Source organism: Carettochelys insculpta, chromosome 3 (genome assembly GCF_033958435.1).
Source record: "Carettochelys insculpta isolate YL-2023 chromosome 3, ASM3395843v1, whole genome shotgun sequence".
NCBI lineage: Eukaryota > Metazoa > Chordata > Testudines > Carettochelyidae > Carettochelys > Carettochelys insculpta.
The window spans coordinates 43,539,250-43,556,353 of NC_134139.1; the positions used below are offsets into that span (position 1 = coordinate 43,539,250).

The following is a 17,104-nucleotide window of genomic DNA, read 5'->3' on the forward strand; positions in this document are numbered from 1 at the left end:
AAAATTGAGCCTGGACTTCTGATGATAGACAACTGTCTACTTATATATGAGATTAAGGAGGGGTAAGTATCTTTTGAAGCCTTAATGTTAAAAAGAGACTGTAACATGGCACTGAAGAGGGAGAGGCAGTTATAAAAGGTATTGCAAACAGTTCAATTTTAACAGGCCTTGTGGGTGCTCTGGTGTGTATACGCTCTTCCAAAAAGCTTACAAATTCTCTGAAGTTTGCTTTTTAAATGTTTGTTTATTTCTGAATATATCTTTATCTTCTATATTTAGATGAAAACATAACTTTTATTTGTACATTTTGTAGCACAGTATCATCCACGGCCAAAAGGAAGTGAAGAAAGAGATAAGATAAAACATGTTGGAAATATTGTCTCCAACAGGGGCAAATTAGAGGTCAGAAAATGGAGTAAGCATTGAGGATACTTAATGAAGTGATTCAAAGAAAGAAGAATAAAAGAGCACGCAGGTCCTGCTCAGTATCTTAATAGGGGTGGCAGTGTGATACCACATAGGAGATAAAGATGGAATTTCCAGACTTAGTATTTGTTTGTTGGGCAAAAAATACAGTTGAAATATCAAATGGGGAGTGACTGTTTGCCGCCTTTATGTACTGACTTTTTTCCCAGTATGAAGAAATAAAGGTTAATCCCATTTTCACACTGAGATGCTTCCAGGTTGTGCTATATTTCAGAAACTTACTGGGGACGAATTCTGTTCACATAGTCCTCTGCCTGAAAAATATAAGTTTACATTTCTCTTTGACTTATTTAAAAAACAGTTTGAAAAAAATTTTCATCTCTGAAATGGCTGTTTATGGCAATGGAGGTGCATTAAAAATAAATATAGCTTTAGGATTTAATGTAAGCAAATCATGCCTTTACTTTCATGCAGACATGAACCGAATTTTAATAACAGCCCTAAGATGTTAGTCTTTTGGCTTTACAAGATGTGAAAGAACATAGGAAGCAATGTTTTCAAGGCATTATCTCCAACACAGTCTTTGCTCAAAATAGGCTCTGTCTAGACTTTTGTCCCCTTCTTTGAAGTTGTCATGGTAATCAGGGTGATGGCAGATTACTAGTGAAGTGCTGCGATGCATATGCATCCCTCACGGCAACTTCGAAGTGTCAAACTTCGAAGTGCTGGCATGCCGTGTAGCCACAGGCACTTCAAAGTGCCCACACTACTCCTAAGTGCCTTTACTCCTCAAACTTTTGGGGAGTGTGAAAGCACTTCAAGGTAGCGCGGGCACTTGGAAGTGCCCACGGCTACACAGCGTGCCCGCACTTCAAAGTTGCTGCGGGGGAGAATTTACCTAATAAAGTGCTGCATGTGCATCACAGCACTTCACTAGTAATCTCCGATCGTCCTGATTCAAAGGGGGCAAGTGTAGACATAGCCATACTGTTTTTTTCATATTTGTTGACTTAGATTATGTGAGTAACAGCTAAGGTGTAAAATCTGTGAGGCAATGGTAATATATGGCTTGATTGACCATACCTTCTATTTAGGGGCTCATTTCCCTTTTGTTTTTATAATAGGCAGAAGAAGTCTTGAGGCAAGAACTAGAAAAAAAGGAGACGCCAGGATTATACTGCTTGCTTGGTGATGTTCTTAAAGATCACCACTACTATGACAAGGCTTGGGAGTTATCGAAGCATCGCAGTGCCCGGGCCCAGCGCTCCAAGGGACTCCTCTATCTTCGCAAGAAAGAGTTCAAAGAATGTGTGGAGTGCTTCGAACGTTCAGTGCAGATTAACCCCATGCAGGTTGGGAAAGAAAAACAAATACGGGTTTTAAAGTTATCATGTTTACTTTTAATCGTGTTTGTTTTTTTAAAATTCAAAAACAGGTTAACTGTTCACAAATGGTCAGAGTAACAGTTTTAACTTTATTCATTTATTTGTGGTAAATATTGCTGATCTACAAGAGAGAGACTAAGCGTTTGGTCTAGAAGCAGCATAATAAGGGAATGAACTTGTACAAGTTCCCTATGCAAGCCTTCTGCTGTAATTGAGACTGTGTTCATTGCATCCCTGTCCAAAAAGCCAAGACACCCCAAATGAAGAGTCGCTAGAAAGTGCAAATATGCTCTTAGATTAAAGCAGTAAAGGAGAGGGTATACTGACCATGTCTCCAGTTTCACCTTACCATCTTAAGGTCCAGATTAGAAGTTTGTCTCCTCATGTAACATACTACTAGAAATGATAGTTGAACATAGTTTTACAAGTTTTATAGTAGTTTTCATACATTTTATTATTTAACCAATTTGGCCATGCATGTGAAGTAGTAAAGAGCAAAAGTTTGCCAAACACAAACTTACATTACATTATGGTATAAGCTTTGCAGAAGGTGTTTCTCATTAACTAGTACTTTTAATCTAGAGTGATTTTTTTTTCATGTAATATTGTTCCCTATTTGCAAAATAGCATTGTGTTCATTTGAGAATATATCAGTGTAGGCAGCTTAGAAGTATGTAAAATAGAGCTTAAAATTTATAGAATTTTAATGCTCTTACTCATTTTCCACTGGCCAAAGATTTTTACACAAACATTTATTTATAAATTTGGTTGTCTTGTATTCTAGTTAATTAAAATAGACTGGATAGCAATTTCTAGTAGAGAATGCTGCAAAGGAGGGTGGTAGGAACTAAGTCAAGGGAAAACCGGGGAACTGAAGTTGTCTTCATGCCAGTACACAATAATTGGATTGCACAGCAGAGTTGGACACATACCTCCCTGGAAACACCTGGCTAATTTCATTAAAAACATATGGATAATCTAATGAATTATTTTAATTAATTCATGTAGTAATTATTTAAGTCTCAGTATTGACTAGGACCCAGAAGTATTTACGTGCTAAGACAGCAGGTTCTGCTGCAATTTTCTACTATTCTGGATAGTGACAGGTTTATGTTGCCACTAAATCCTTTCAGACTTAGAAATGTTTATGTTGATGTTCAGTTTATGGCTAAACTGTCTCTCTCAGATGCTGCCTTGCATTGGGAATAGAAGTGAGAGGTGCCACTTTCCAGCAGGCACAGTGCGTCATAGGTAACTCCTAGCATTCCTTAACAAACATTGGGAACACACCCACTGCTCATACCTCATAAGACCTACCTTGGAGTCATTTCTTCTGCACCTCTCTTGGCTGGTTAGTGGGTCTAAGCCAATACAGTTTTTGCCCTTGGATGAATTTGAGGATTTTTGGCCATAAATAAGCCTGCATGGACAGCACACGGCAAAGATGGCATTTTATGTTCTGGTCCTCCCACTCTGCAGTAATTAACCCCATTCTTGTCCTTTGTGTAGAGACCTTGCAGTTTGACAGTAAACAGAAAACAAATATGAATTATCATTTAGATCTTCTAGTATTACAATCTGCATGAGGTAGCACAGAAAGCTAGAAGGTTCCAGCAAAGTAGCATAGCCAGTAGGAAAGCAGAATGTCATCTGATCTATGCTTCCAGGTAAGATCCAGAAACACGTTTGTAGGTGAGAATCCCACAAACTAAACAGATCAGCTGAAAAGGCCTGGGAAAGCAAAACAGAGCTTCCGAAACATCAAAGATCCATATCTTGGCTCGAGGATTGTAGGAAGTTTGGGATCTTCCCCCAAAGTTACCCACATGAAATCAGGGAAGAGTAAGCACCAACAAAAAAGGCTTGATTTGCTGTGAAAATAAGAGGCTCATGCACTGGAAAAAAGAGGGTAGAAGCAGTAAATTAGTCTAATCCTTTAAATTCTCTAGATAATGGTAACAGAGGTACCAGAAATCATAGTGTAAGCAAAAGCTTTAAAGGAGGATCCCAGAGAACAGAAACCCAACCAAAAAGCATGAATTAAAAAAAGAGAGAGAAAGGAGGCGTTTGGGAGAAACTTAGTCATATAGATAGACAGAATGCGACCAAGGGTTTGTCAACACTTGGGAATAAAGTCAAATTTATTAAACTCGACTTTTTAACACTAGATTTTATAAAGTCAAAATTGAGTGTCCGAGCCTGCTCACAAAGTAGACTTAGTTTGTCTACCATTAGATTGTCTAAGTTTGACTGTGGCAATAGTGCATTGTGGACACCTATCCCACAGTTCCTGCAGCTTCATTGCATTTTGGGATTCACTGGCAATGTCTTGAGCTGGGGGCAGGAATTGCCGCAAGTGGTTCTGTGTTTCTAATGTCATCCTCACAGACTACATTTTGCTGCATCCTCGTTTGCTGCATCCTGCTGAAAAGAAACCCACAAGGGAGTGTTCTTGGCATTTTTACATTAAGTGCCACACACCATTACAACGGATAATATGGATCCAGAGATGCTTCAGAGTTTGGTGCAGCAGTTTGTGATGACTTCCCACACAGTGATGCAGTGTATTCTGACCTTCATGCCCATGGAATATGAGTGGATTGAGGCAGGAGGCATTTCCACACTTCAAGATTGGGAGAAGAGGAATGCAGAGTTGACAGACGTACTGGAGTCATTGTACTCTATGGAGCGCAGGTTCTGGACCCACAAACCTATCTCAGGCTGCTGGGACCGCATTGTTTTGCAGGCATAGAATGATCAGCAGTGGCATGCAAAGGCCGCTTTAAGGGAACTTTGTGAATTGCTTTCTCCTGCTCTGAAGTGCAGTGATACCAGAATGAAACCTGTTTTGACAGCTGAGAAGCATGTGGAAATTGCTGTGTGGAAGTTTACAATACTAGACAGCTACTGGTCAGTAGGAAATCAATTTGGAGTGGGCAAATCTACAGTGGCGGCTGTTGTCATCCAGGCAGCCAAGGTAATAGCTAACTGTCTCCTGTGGAAGACAGTGACTCTGTGGAATGTGCAGGACATAGTGGACGGATTTGCTGCTGTAGGATTCCTTAACTGCACTGGGGCCATAGAGGGAACACACATCCCCATTCTGGCACCAGACCACCAGACCTCAGAGTACGTTAACCACAAAGGGTACTTCTCTACTGTATTGCAGGCATTAGTGGATCACAAAGGTAATTTCACCAACATCAACATGGGGTGGTCGGGAAAGGTGCCTGACATGCAAATCTTTAGGAATTCTGGTCTGTTTAGAAGACTCCAGAGTGGTACCTTCTTCTCAGACCAAAAACTCAACACTGAGGACATGGAAATGCCCATAGTGATTCTTGATGACACTGCTTACCCCTTGTTCTCTTGGCTCATGAAGCCATATATAGGCACCCTGGACTCCAGTAAGGAGCTCTTCAACTACAAGCTGAGCAGGTGCAGAATGGTGGTAAAATGTGCGTTTGGACATTTAAAAGGCAGGTTCAGGTTCCTTCTGACCCATTTAGACCTCAGTGAAGAAAACATTACCCTTTCCCTTGTCATTGGGGCCTGCTGTAGTCTTCATAACATTTATGAGGCGAAGGGTGAGAATTCCATGCCAGCATGGGGAGCAGAGGCAGATTATCAGCAACCGGACACAAGGGCAATCAGAAGAGCACAAAAACATACTTTGAAAATTAGGGATGCCTTATAAACCAAGTTTATGAATGAGTGTTTAGGGCCCTGAATCTCTTACTGTAAACTATCCTCCCCACACGCATGCTCATGCTGTATTGTTTCCCTTTATAAAGCTGCATCCAACTGTGACAGCCCTCACCACCACACCCGACCCCAATGCATGTTAACTTATAAAGAAAGCTTTCTTTTTCCAACCTATAATGTTTTAGGGGGCCCTAAGGGTAGAATGGTATAGGGAGAACAAAAAGGTAATGATGTCATGGTTTCTGGAACGTTAGCCTTCTGCTGATGGGTGATTTCCTGAGAGTGGACTGCAGGGATCTCTGTGACCTTCCCCATCCCCTCATTCCGGGGCACCGATGAGGGGAGAAGCTGTTTATGTGGAGGGAGGAGATATGAAAGAGAGGGGCATAGATTGGATGAGGGAAGCAGACCCCAACCAGGGGAGGAGACTGATAGTTTGTTTGGAGAGAGGTCTGTAAAGGGGGGGCCTGGAGTGGATGGGTGATACAGAGTCCCAATCAGGGGAGGGGAATGAATATGGAGAGTGAGGCATGAAACGGGGCAAATATTGCACCAGGGGTGTAAGGTTTGCAGAGTTTTGATTTTTTTTTTTTTTTTTGAACCATTGCTTTCATTATCTCCGTTTTCCTCGTCATTAAGGACAGAACTGAAGAATGCCCATCATGATTCTCCTCCAATCTCTCATCTCCTCTTTCTTTTCTTGCCACTTCAACATAATCTGCTATCAGCTCTTGACAGCTCTTCTTCCATTTCATTTGAGATAATCTCGCTTCAGGACGAGGGGGGTCACAAGTCCTCCAACTCCTTTTTGCAAGGTCATTTCCTGTTTAAAAAAATGTTGAAATATTAAGGGTATTGTTAATAGCAATATTTTTGTCTTTATTTGGAACAGTGAGCATACTGCCAGAATGAATGGCTGGCTGTCTTTATGGAAGAACATATGGCCACTGCAAGGTCACTCTGTGGATTCTAAAGGCTGAAAAATGCATGAATCCAAGCAGAAGGATTCAAGCTCTTCTCCACCGGACATTTACCTTGAACCCAGTGGTAGGCTGTCTTTGATTCACAGGAAAAAATAATGTGGAAGCGCCCCTTCTGCCATTTGGATGGGGCATGGCATTGAGCACTGGGGGTTGTGCCATGTATCTGATCAGTTGCCAGCCCAGGGTCGGGGGATAAAGGGTTGCCATGTGGGCTTCATAAAGCAGCACTTTGATTTTAAAGCAGGCTGCTCCAAGAGTTAAAAAATGATTAAATTCACTGCAGGAGTGCACGTGAAACAGGGCAATGTCCAGTCATCTGCCAGCCCGGAGGAGAGGGGCCTGCTGCCCCACAATTTAAAAGCCAGTCAGGCCATATGAGTTTTTCTCTGCGCTGAGTCATGGGCAAAATATCATTAAAAGTCCTTGCAGTGACTCATGAAACTTTCCATGCCTTCGAGGTTGCCAAAGGAGACATCAGCCTCGTCAGAATAAGAAAAAGGTGTAAGGAAAGAATGCTCATCCTGTCTGGGTACAATGCTGTAAATTATGCAAGAATGCTCAGTGGTGCCATGATTCCAGATTACTTACTGGTGGCTTGCAGTGGCAAGGTGTCTTACTGTGGAAGCAGAAATAAGTCAGGTCTGCCCAAAAATATCATGAGGACAATCCGAAAGTGCCTAAGACCTTCAGTGAGATGTCTGAACAGGCTCAGCGCTCCATTACCAGAAATATTAACAAGTGGTTCTGAGGGAAATACGTATAGCCCATTCCACCCCTCCCCATGATTGCACCAAACTATTATCAGTTTAAAAAAAAAAAAAAAAAAAAAAGCATACTCACGGCAAGTGCCCTCTGCAGCATCCAGGTTGTCCTCCGAAACTACCTCCTAGGATGAGGGGACAGTCTTCAAAGTGAGAAAAAACTCCTGGCTTGCAGGATCATCTTCTGTACTGGAGTGCACCCTGATGTCATCCACCACCTCAAACCCTGCTTCATCATCCTGCCCAGCAACACATCCTGAGGAGTCTGTGCATTTTTGGTAAGAGGTTGGGTCTGTCCCCAGAATAACATGCAGCCCATCATAATAGCAACATTTCTGGGGAGATGACCCAAGCATACCAATTAGCTTCTTTGCTCTTTTGGTAATTCTGCCTCCGCTCCTTGATTTTAATGCAGCACTGCTGAGCATCACTGGTGTATCGTCTCTGAATCATGCTATGAGATATCTTCGCATAAATATTGTCATTTCTTTTGCTGGTTTTGAACTGCATGATGATAGGTTCTTCTCCCCACACAGTCATGAGGTTCTGGATCTCCTGATGGCTCTGTGCTGGGGCTCTTTTGTGATCCTGTGAACTCATGGCTAGAAGATATGCTTCAGAAGTGTGCTCCTGATGTCTGATCACCACACTGGCCAGAGAGGAAAGGAAATGAATTCAAAATTCCCAGGCTGATGACCACTGCTTCCTGTCACCTACTTCCTATTCACTTGGAGAGCAGCAGAGCTGAAGAGATGATCAGAAAGGACACACTGAGGGGCATTGTGTGATAATTTCAAAGGCTAATAAAATCTATTTTAATAACACTGCTGTCTGCACTTGCGTAAGGCAACATAGAAAAATTGATTTTTGGTGTTACTCCTCGTAAAATTGTCACTACAAAAGTTGACCTTATGAGCCCTTTAAAATCAACCTGTTGAGCACTGTGGTGAAGGCTGTTGGGTTATACAGTCAACATAAGACCCGTAAATTTGATTTTTTATCCCCTAGTGTAGACAGACCCAAGAGGGAAGCCGGTCAAGAAAGGCAAAACCACATCTAAGTTTAAAAAAAAAAATACTTCAGCATTCAGGGGTGACAGCAAAGAAGAAGAAATCGCTCCAGAGGCCCTGCCTGTGTGTGTGACTCACTTGAGCCATCTTTGAGTCATCAAGAATTTTAGTAAATTGAGATGCTGCTGAGGCTGTTAACTAAGACGAGAGAGAAACTCAGAAGAGTTAGAAGGTTTGAGAAATTTGAGGTACGTCAAGGCTATAAAAAATTAAAATTACTTTGCAAATGTTGGTAGCACAGCAAAAGGAAGCATAGAGAAAGGTGCAGTGTTGCAAGAGTTGATTGAGAACCTAGAAGAAAAAGATTAATAGACCCAGATAATTTTAATACACAAATACGATTAGTACTTTGTAGCAGGCAAAGCACTTAACTGTTTAGGACATCTGAGTGTTCTTATTTTCTGAAAAAGTTAAATTAAAAGAAAAAGTAATGTATTAATGTAATTAGATTAGGAGATATGAGTATAAAGATCTGCAAGCAAATGTAAAAATCTGAGTAAAGGTACACTTACATACCTGATAAAATAGTTAGTAACTTCAAATAGTTTACTTTCCAACCTGAGACTTCAGGAACACTAGAACGTAATTGTTAAAATTGACCCTCCAACTCATTTGGAAAGGTTTGTTGTGCTAAATTATTGTGAGCAGTTAGCTCCAGCTATTCTGTATTATTTTGACTAAAAATGGGTGAGTGAACAATGTTACTTGGCATCCAAATGGAAATAGTAAATTATAGTAAAGTGTTCCTACACTACAGCAGGGCAATTAATTGAGGTTTCTCAGCAAGCTAATTTAAGTGTCTCTAAATATATTTAGTTTCTTTTTCACATCTCTCATCCCTCTGCCACCTTTGCCCCCAAAACAGAAAGCATCTGCCCCCTTGCTACAAGATTTGGATTTGTGCTCCATCCTATGTTTGTTCTTCTTCGAGAGCTTGTTTGTGTGCATTCCAGTTGTGGGTGTGTACAGGCATATTTATTCTAGCAGCTAGACTGTAGTGTTGGCCAGGGCATCTCCTGGAGTAGTGCTTTCATGGTTCCAAATATAGTGCCCTGCCAACTCCTCCACCCCTAGGTCTTTCTTACCACCAGTGACTGTTGGCTGGCACTTCCCTGTGCTGACAAGTATACCAGCCTTCATACCTTTTTTAAATTCTCTCTAGTTCTTAGTGTTAAGTAGTTAATAATGTAATTCTTAGCTATTTAAAGAGGTTAAGGTTTCAATTGGGAGGTCCTTTTCCTCCCTTATGCCTCAGCACCAGGGCATGCCTGGGTCTCCAGGCTTCACAGCCTGTCTCTCTTTTGGCAAATGTATGCCTGCAAGCAAACTTACACTTCCTGCCTAAAGTGCTTAGGAGAAAGTCATCAAAAATATTGCCATGCAATTTGCAGGACATTCACGCCTTGTATGTTTAAAGATAGGTATCAGTGCCTCAGGGTCTTGCTAATGGAGGCAGCACTCTGGCCCCAGCCAGGCGATGCACAGATTGATTCAGCACCAAGCACCTGCTCCTCTCTGTGCAGTACACCAGCATTATCTGCACATGCTTAGGCACCTGCTAAAGATTTGTGGCACCTGATAAGCTCTGTGCATGGTACGTGCCATAAGCACTGATCACAATCACTGGTGCCACAAAAGAAGACAAGCTAGGGCATTCCTCACAGTGGAAGGATTTCAGGCCCTGAGCACAACCATTCAGGGGCTTGAAGAGTTTCCCACTCCCACGGCCAGGAACTGCTACAAGCTGATAGGTCACATGGCGTCAAATACGTATGTGGCATGTCATGTGAGACTGAGAGTCAGACCCACATCAGTTATGGCTGGTGTCAACCTACTGCCCATCCCAAGGCAAGCTGGACAGGCTTGTAATTTTACCTCCCTTGGTACTAGATTCCCCTCCTCTGGTGGCTAAACCAGCAGCAACTGTGCTCTGGAGCCCCCTTTGCAGCAGCACTGCCTTTGCAAACCTTGATGACAGACTTGGAGTGGGGAACCCCACTAGCAGACCTCAAAACTCAAGGCCCTCTCCCAATCTTGACCTTCAAATAAACGTCAGGGATTTCAGGTCAGTATGCTTGGTGTACCAAGCTTTCTGGACCCATCTGACAGGTTTTGATATTGATGGACAACACAAAAGCAGTCTTTTAGATGAACAAACATTGGTGCACACTCCTCTCCCTTGTGTCAAGATGTCCTGAGGCTACTGGACTTCTGTGTAGAGCATTTGATGCATCTACAGGCTTCGTACCTCCTAGGTGTACATGATGGCTACATCTGCACTATCCCAAAACTTTGAAATGGCCATGCAAATGGCCATTTCAGAGTTTACTAATGAAGTGCTGAAATACATATTCAGCGCCTCATTAGAATGACAGCAGCTGCGGCACTTTGAAATTGCTGCAGCTTGTCCAGACAGGGGTCTGTTTCGAAAGGACCCCAGCAACTTTGAAATCCCCTGATTCCTATCTAGTGATAGGAATAAGGGGATTTCGAAGTTGGTGGGCTCCTTTTGAAAAGGAATCTCCTCTGGATGAGCTGCACAGCGGCGAGCCACAGCAATTTCAAAGTGCCACGGCCGCCAGCATTCTAATGAGGCGCTGAATGTGTATTTCAGTGCTTCATTAGTAAACTTCGGGACAGTGTAGATATGGCCAATGAGTTAGCCAACAGCCTTAGTCAATTGTTTCATACACGCAATTGTTCTTGTCTTCAGATGTTGTGCAATCAGTCTTCCAGAAGCAGGCGCTTCCTCAGGTAGACCTCTTTGCACCACGGCACAACAGAAAGGGCCATTGTTCTGCTTGTTCCAGAAGCTCAGCCTGGGCTCCTGCATGGATGGATTCCTCCTCAACTGTGGAGAACATCTCCTTTATGCTTTTCCACTCACACCAGTCATTCTTGTAGCTCCAGCCTATGCTTGCTAACATTGGTACACCTCCCTTCTGGACATTATAAGTGGAGATCCTCAGTCCCACTTCTGCTCTTTCCTGACCTTCTCACATAAGGCCACAGCCATTTACATTATTCAGACCTCAAGCCTCTGCATCTCTCAATCTGGAAACTTCATGACGGAATCACTTGGAGCTCTCCTTGGACAAGTTTAGACAATTTCTCCTGACCAGTAGGAAACCCTCCATGGGAGCCATCTACCTCACCAAGTGAGATTTTTCAATCTGATACACGCAACATTGTTCACCTCTGACTCCAGCCCCAGTACCCTTAATGCTAGACTAACTCTTCCACCTCAAACAGCAGGGATTTTCAGTCTTCTCTCTAACAGTTCGCTTGGCCACTATATTGTCTTTCCACCCCAGGGCACAAGGCTATTCCATGTTCACAAGCCCTTTAAGATCCTCCCCTGGGACCTTAACTTAGTCCTGTTTAAGCTCATGGAGCCACTATTCAAGCCACCTATCAAATGCTCGCTGCTCTATCTGTCTTTTAAGTTGTTGTTCCTTCTATCTATAACTTTTGCCAGAAGGGTGTCTGAGTTTAAGACTCTCACATCAGAACTCCATACGGTTGTCTGTAAGGACAAGTTCAGCTCCAACCCCATCCAGATTTCCTACCAAAACCAGGCTCTCAATTCTACATGAACCAGGACATCATCTTTCCTGTTTTTTTATCCTAAGCTGCATTCCAACTCCTGTGAGCTGAGACTACAGTTCGTAGATGTGTGCAGGGCTCTGTCCTTCTATATTGACAGAACCCCCGTCTTTCTTATTGTCCTATTTCTCTGCATACTGGAATCTCTGCAAATAGTACAACAAAGGACCTCTTTGTTTTTCCAAAGGTGAGTATGTTGCCAGATCCCACCCACGCACATTTACCTGTCTTTATACAGAGGTACATTTTATTGAGCATCACTTTTTGATTACTGTTGTGTGTTGCCTATGTGTGCATATATTGTGGGTTTTGTAACTGTTCCCCAGTTCCATGAGAAGGTGGGATATAATTTCTCCCTTTCCAAATATCCTGTCTTTCCACATAATCCAGCCAAATCTACCACCAGTAATTGTAGTTTAGCACAAACAAATCACCTTTTTTCCCTGTAGAAAAAATATTTTCCTGAAGCATTGGAATGCTAAATCCCAAAGCAATTTAAAGCTTAAATTTTTGATTCTATGAGTCAGTGCCTAATTCTGATTCATACAAGGACTCAAAGTCATTCAACTATGTACACGTTAGAAGCTAAAAAAGGAAGAAAGATCCATTCTTGTATCCCTGCTCCCAGTCTCCCACAGGAAATGCAAAGGGGAAAAATATTTAGGACTAAATTCCCTCTTAAAGCAAGAGGAGTTTTGGTTCATAAAGGGCAACATAGGCTTTATTCCTTAAAGCACGAAACTAACAAGCGTGCTGCTGAGAGCTGCCCTTGATTTTCTGTTTTCCATCCAAAGAAAGCTTTAAGTGAAAGCCAGTCCAAGAAAAATAAAAATGGGCAGCTTTCCTGCATATAGGAAAGAGAAATATCCTGTTCCTCTGGATGGTCTAAATAAGAGTTAGAGGCAAATTGTTTGAGACAGGTTTGGACAACATGATTTTTTTTTCCTGATACTGAAGATTTTCATACTCCATTCTCTTCTAAAGAGCTGCCTAAAATATATCCCTCCAAAAGTAAATTCTCTGTTCCAGAATATCTTGGAAGAAATGTAGACTCTGAACCTGTTCTCTCCAGTATTTCCAAAGATTTCTTAGGTAAGGAAATTAACTATTCTTCCTAGCCAGGATTTTGAGACTGAGGCTAGAAATGGCTTAAGTTTTCACAGCCAGAATCTTGCTACAATGGGTTGTGGCCACTCCAGTGACAGTTGGCAACCAAGTTATGTGCCAGTGAGAACTCTTGACAGATGTGAAATCCACCTTCATGCTGCTGCCTCACGTCACAAATAGAATTACAGCATGTGAACTAGATGGAGAAGGAAAAGTGATAGTTGAGATGCCTGAAGGAGTTCTTCCACCTATTGAGTTAACACCTTTATTTAGCTATGACACTCATTCTCTTGCACCAAAGGAAGTGTGTTATATATGCTAACATATTGCTTCACCCTCTTTGTCCCTCTGCTATTGTGGAACCAACAAGGGTACAACAACATTGCAAGCACTTTTCTGGAAGAGCCGACCAAATCATTTGGTTTATATAACTTTGCATGTTAGCCTGCAAATGGGTCATATTGTCAGTATCTCTCTGGAAGTGGATTTCAAAACTTCAAGCAGTACAATAGAAGTAGTCTTATTCTCAAGAAGCTCCCTTTGAAAATCAGACTTATACTGAGTGGCAGTGGGCAAAAGTAACTTATGTAAGCAAACTGGGTTGAGCTGTTGTTCTAAACTTGCCGTGGGCTTCCTGATCACTGGCTGTAACACGTATCTGAGCCTAAATTATCATATAATGGTATCTGCCCTAAACCAAGTCTTCACGGTTTAATCTCATCTGTTTTTCTAATCAGTGGATTCAGTGGACAGACTTTGGTCTGAAGCCAATAAGCTAGTGCCAAAAAGGAACCTTAACCTAGTTTCACAAGCCTTGACAAAATTATTTTTGAGCCTCTGACAAAGTTTGCCTTCCACTATTTTTCAGTCACTCTCCTCAGAATAATTATTCTATCAGCCAGCAGAGTTGTCAGATTTAATGTTTTGCCTAGTAAAAAGGAATTCTTACTTTTTTCTGCACAGAATATTCCCAAATCAGTTTTAAATTAACAACTTGACTTGTTCTCTTTTCATCTTAGTCAACACCTGGAGCAGGTCCATGTATTTTTCCTATATGTTCAAAGGACAGGTACATATTACTTTAGTACACCATACAATTGAAGGAGATTGATTGATTAATTGATTTTGATGGGGTTCACAAAAGAGGCACACAAATTTCAAAGCCTGCTTCCTGTAGACATCAGAATGGCCACTCTAAAGCCTGTGGCCTGGATTCTGGGAAGCACCTAACGTGGATCCTAAGCTTTTTAGAATTTACAGATCAAAACAAACTTCTTAGATTTTCAAAAGTGTATACGGAAATTAGACATCTAATTTGCGTTGAAAATTTATGCCCTTCGAAAAGCTTCTTAAAATCCCCCTAGAAGTCCATGAGCAGTGTGTGTGACTCATAGAAATCTGATCTCTTATGTGTTCAGTGAGATCCTTCATTTGCCAGGGAAATAAATGTATGCATTAGATTTGGTTTCCAGATTGTTTCAAGATCTAGCCCCATTCAGTGTAAAGTAGTATAAATCTAGAAGAGACAATTGTATAAATAATAGTCACAAAGTCTGTATTTGAAAGGAGCAGTTGCAGCCTCTTGGAAATTACTAAATTTACTTAGCTACTGAGTAGGGCATTGGCTGCTTTGCCCAGATATAATATAATGGAGGAATAAAGTGCACATTATTATCACCCGTAATACGCTAGAGCCCATGCCTCTTTAATTTATCCAGCATACAAGATGAACTGTATATTAGGTGATTACAATTTGTGGCCATTCAAATAGCTCTTCTCAGTTTATATATAATCACACACAAACTATGTTAAACCAAGGGTAAGGTTTCTCATTTATTAAGCAGCTCTTCTATATTTTGTTTTTTCCTTTTTCACTGTGTCTCAGTGCCTTATTTACTGAAAACTGTTCAACCCCTGCTATGAAGAGAGACAGAATTATTATTTCCTCATTGTCTTTTCTATGACTGTAATCACTGTAATGCTTCACAAATTATACTTATTCCACCCTTGTGAAATAAGGGGTATTATTACCCCCATGTTACAAAGGGAAACATAGGTACAGAGGTTTAGGTCAAAATTTGGCTAAGTTTGGGTGCTTAAATAGAAATTCGTAGGACCTAATTTTTCAATATAGTACTTAAATCGTTCAAAACACATCTCCAGCTCCAGCTGTGAATGCTCACCACTTCTTCAAATCAGACCATAAGTGGTACGAAGTTGGGTACCCATAACATGAGGAATGCTCAGTTAGTGGCTGCCTGTGGAAATTTTTAATGTAGGTGACTTGACTTATAACATATAGGCTGTGTCTACACTAGCAGCCCCCCTTTCAAAAGGGGGATGCTAATGAGACACTACAGGATACAATAATGAGGTGCTGCAATGAAAATGCAGCGCCTCATTAGCATAATGGTGGCCGTGGCACTTCAAAAGTGCTGCTTTCGATTGGCTCATTTGCATGGGGTCCTTTCCAAAAGGACCCTGCACATTTCAAAATCCCTTTATTCCTATTTGGTTATTCATATTCATTGTAGCACCTCATTAGCATATCCTGTAGTGTCTCATTAGCATCCCCCTTTCTAAAGGGGGTGCTAGTGTAGACATAGCCATAGGATATCTATGGCAAAGAGAGAATCCAGTTTTCCTAAGCAGCACTCAACTGTCTTAACCATGAGACTGCTTGTTCTTTACCTGCAGTCTGCTTCCTAATTCACTATTGAACCTCCAGATTATGCAACAAGTAAAGCAGACAGTATCCTGTGGTTGGATTAGGACATGTTGCCTGTGGGGTTCACAGATATTTGGGTACAGCAAAGGAATATTGAGACTCAGGAATCTTGTGTTCCTTTCCAGGCTCCGAAGGAGCGTCTCCTCTAGTAGACATGGATTCTTCTGCCTGTTGTCTCCAAGTCTGACCATTCTTTTTGTTACCCCAGGACAGCCTGTCACTGTTCTTGTCCCACTCCTGTATCTTCCCCTTGCCTCAGTCCTCATTCCTCTCATTCTCCTCATCCATTCAGTCTCCACTCTTCAGGCTTTTCATTCGCATCATAGTCTCACTGCCCACCAAGCCAAGCTTTACTGTCTTGGCTCCTTTTCCTGTCTGTCTGTTTCTTGTTAAGCCCACTTCTTTGCTCATGTTCTGTCTCCCTTAACTTCTGGTCCCAGTCTCCCTCTCACTTCTCCTCGTCTAATTTCAGAGAACTCCAAATCTATGCTCAACCTGTCCCAATTCTCCCTTCACTACCTTCTCTCCCCCTCTTCCTGGCCCCATCCCACTTGGCTCCTGTCCCAGTCTCCTTGTCCATTGAGTCCCATGTTTATCCTTCGGCTTCCAGTCCCAGTTCCTCTCCTTCCCTTCCAGTCTCAGTCTTCTCCCCACAGGCTTCTTGTACCAATTTACTCCCTCTCCAACCCAAAGTCCAGCTCTTGTGCCCTGTGTGCTAAACATAGGAAAACAACATAAGTTTTCCCTAATCTCCAGCTAAGAAATGGCTGGACAGCGTTGGCTGAAATGTTTAAAAAGAAAATCTGGAGGAGACAGTTTCTGAAATTTCAGACAAAACATTTTTTTTTAAATTCTTAGCAACTAAACATAAGGTCTTATGATTGGAAGTATTGGGCAACTTTGAAAGTAGTAGTGCCAAACTTTTGTTCTTTGGTTATTTTTATAACTTAATGTTAAAAGCACCCATAATTATTTTCAAGAATCAAAGCTTTAATTGTTTTAAAAACTAAGTGCCTAAATAGGGCTCCAGTGATTGGTTCATATTTAGTTAACATTTTCAGGCAATGTAATAATGTCTGCTTAAGTCTGCAGAGAGATTAAAACTACAACTTTGGGAGATTTGAATTTCCCTTTTCATCCTTTGGGGATGTTAACTCAGAAACCTAACAATACTTTGTGTCACCATAGTTAAAGTATTTCATGGATGATCATTGTAGCAGAAAGATCAAGGTAATGTACTTTTATTGTTGGGTATATGTGCATAAATTGGGCAGGGTTGGGTGTTTCTTGCTAACAAGGTTTCCTGGGATGAGGAATAAACAATTAGTGTCCC

At 41.6% G+C, this 17,104-nt stretch overlaps 1 protein-coding gene and 1 long non-coding RNA gene across 3 annotated transcripts in view; both read left to right on the top strand.

Annotated features, from left to right (window-relative positions):
• TTC27 (tetratricopeptide repeat domain 27) overlaps positions 1 to 17,104 on the top strand; it is a 173,887-nt gene that overhangs the window by 120,775 nt on the left and 36,008 nt on the right. For both annotated transcript variants that reach the window (XM_074988551.1, XM_074988550.1), the window contains exon 13: positions 1,551 to 1,778. In XM_074988551.1, the coding sequence (XP_074844652.1) occupies positions 1,551 to 1,778 (228 nt within the window). The remainder of the gene's footprint in view (positions 1 to 1,550; positions 1,779 to 17,104) is intronic.
• On the top strand, positions 6,478 to 8,001 carry LOC142010255 (uncharacterized). The gene is made up of 3 exons (XR_012644742.1): positions 6,478 to 6,563; positions 7,358 to 7,538; positions 7,797 to 8,001. It is a non-coding gene; the product is annotated as an uncharacterized LOC142010255 (long non-coding RNA).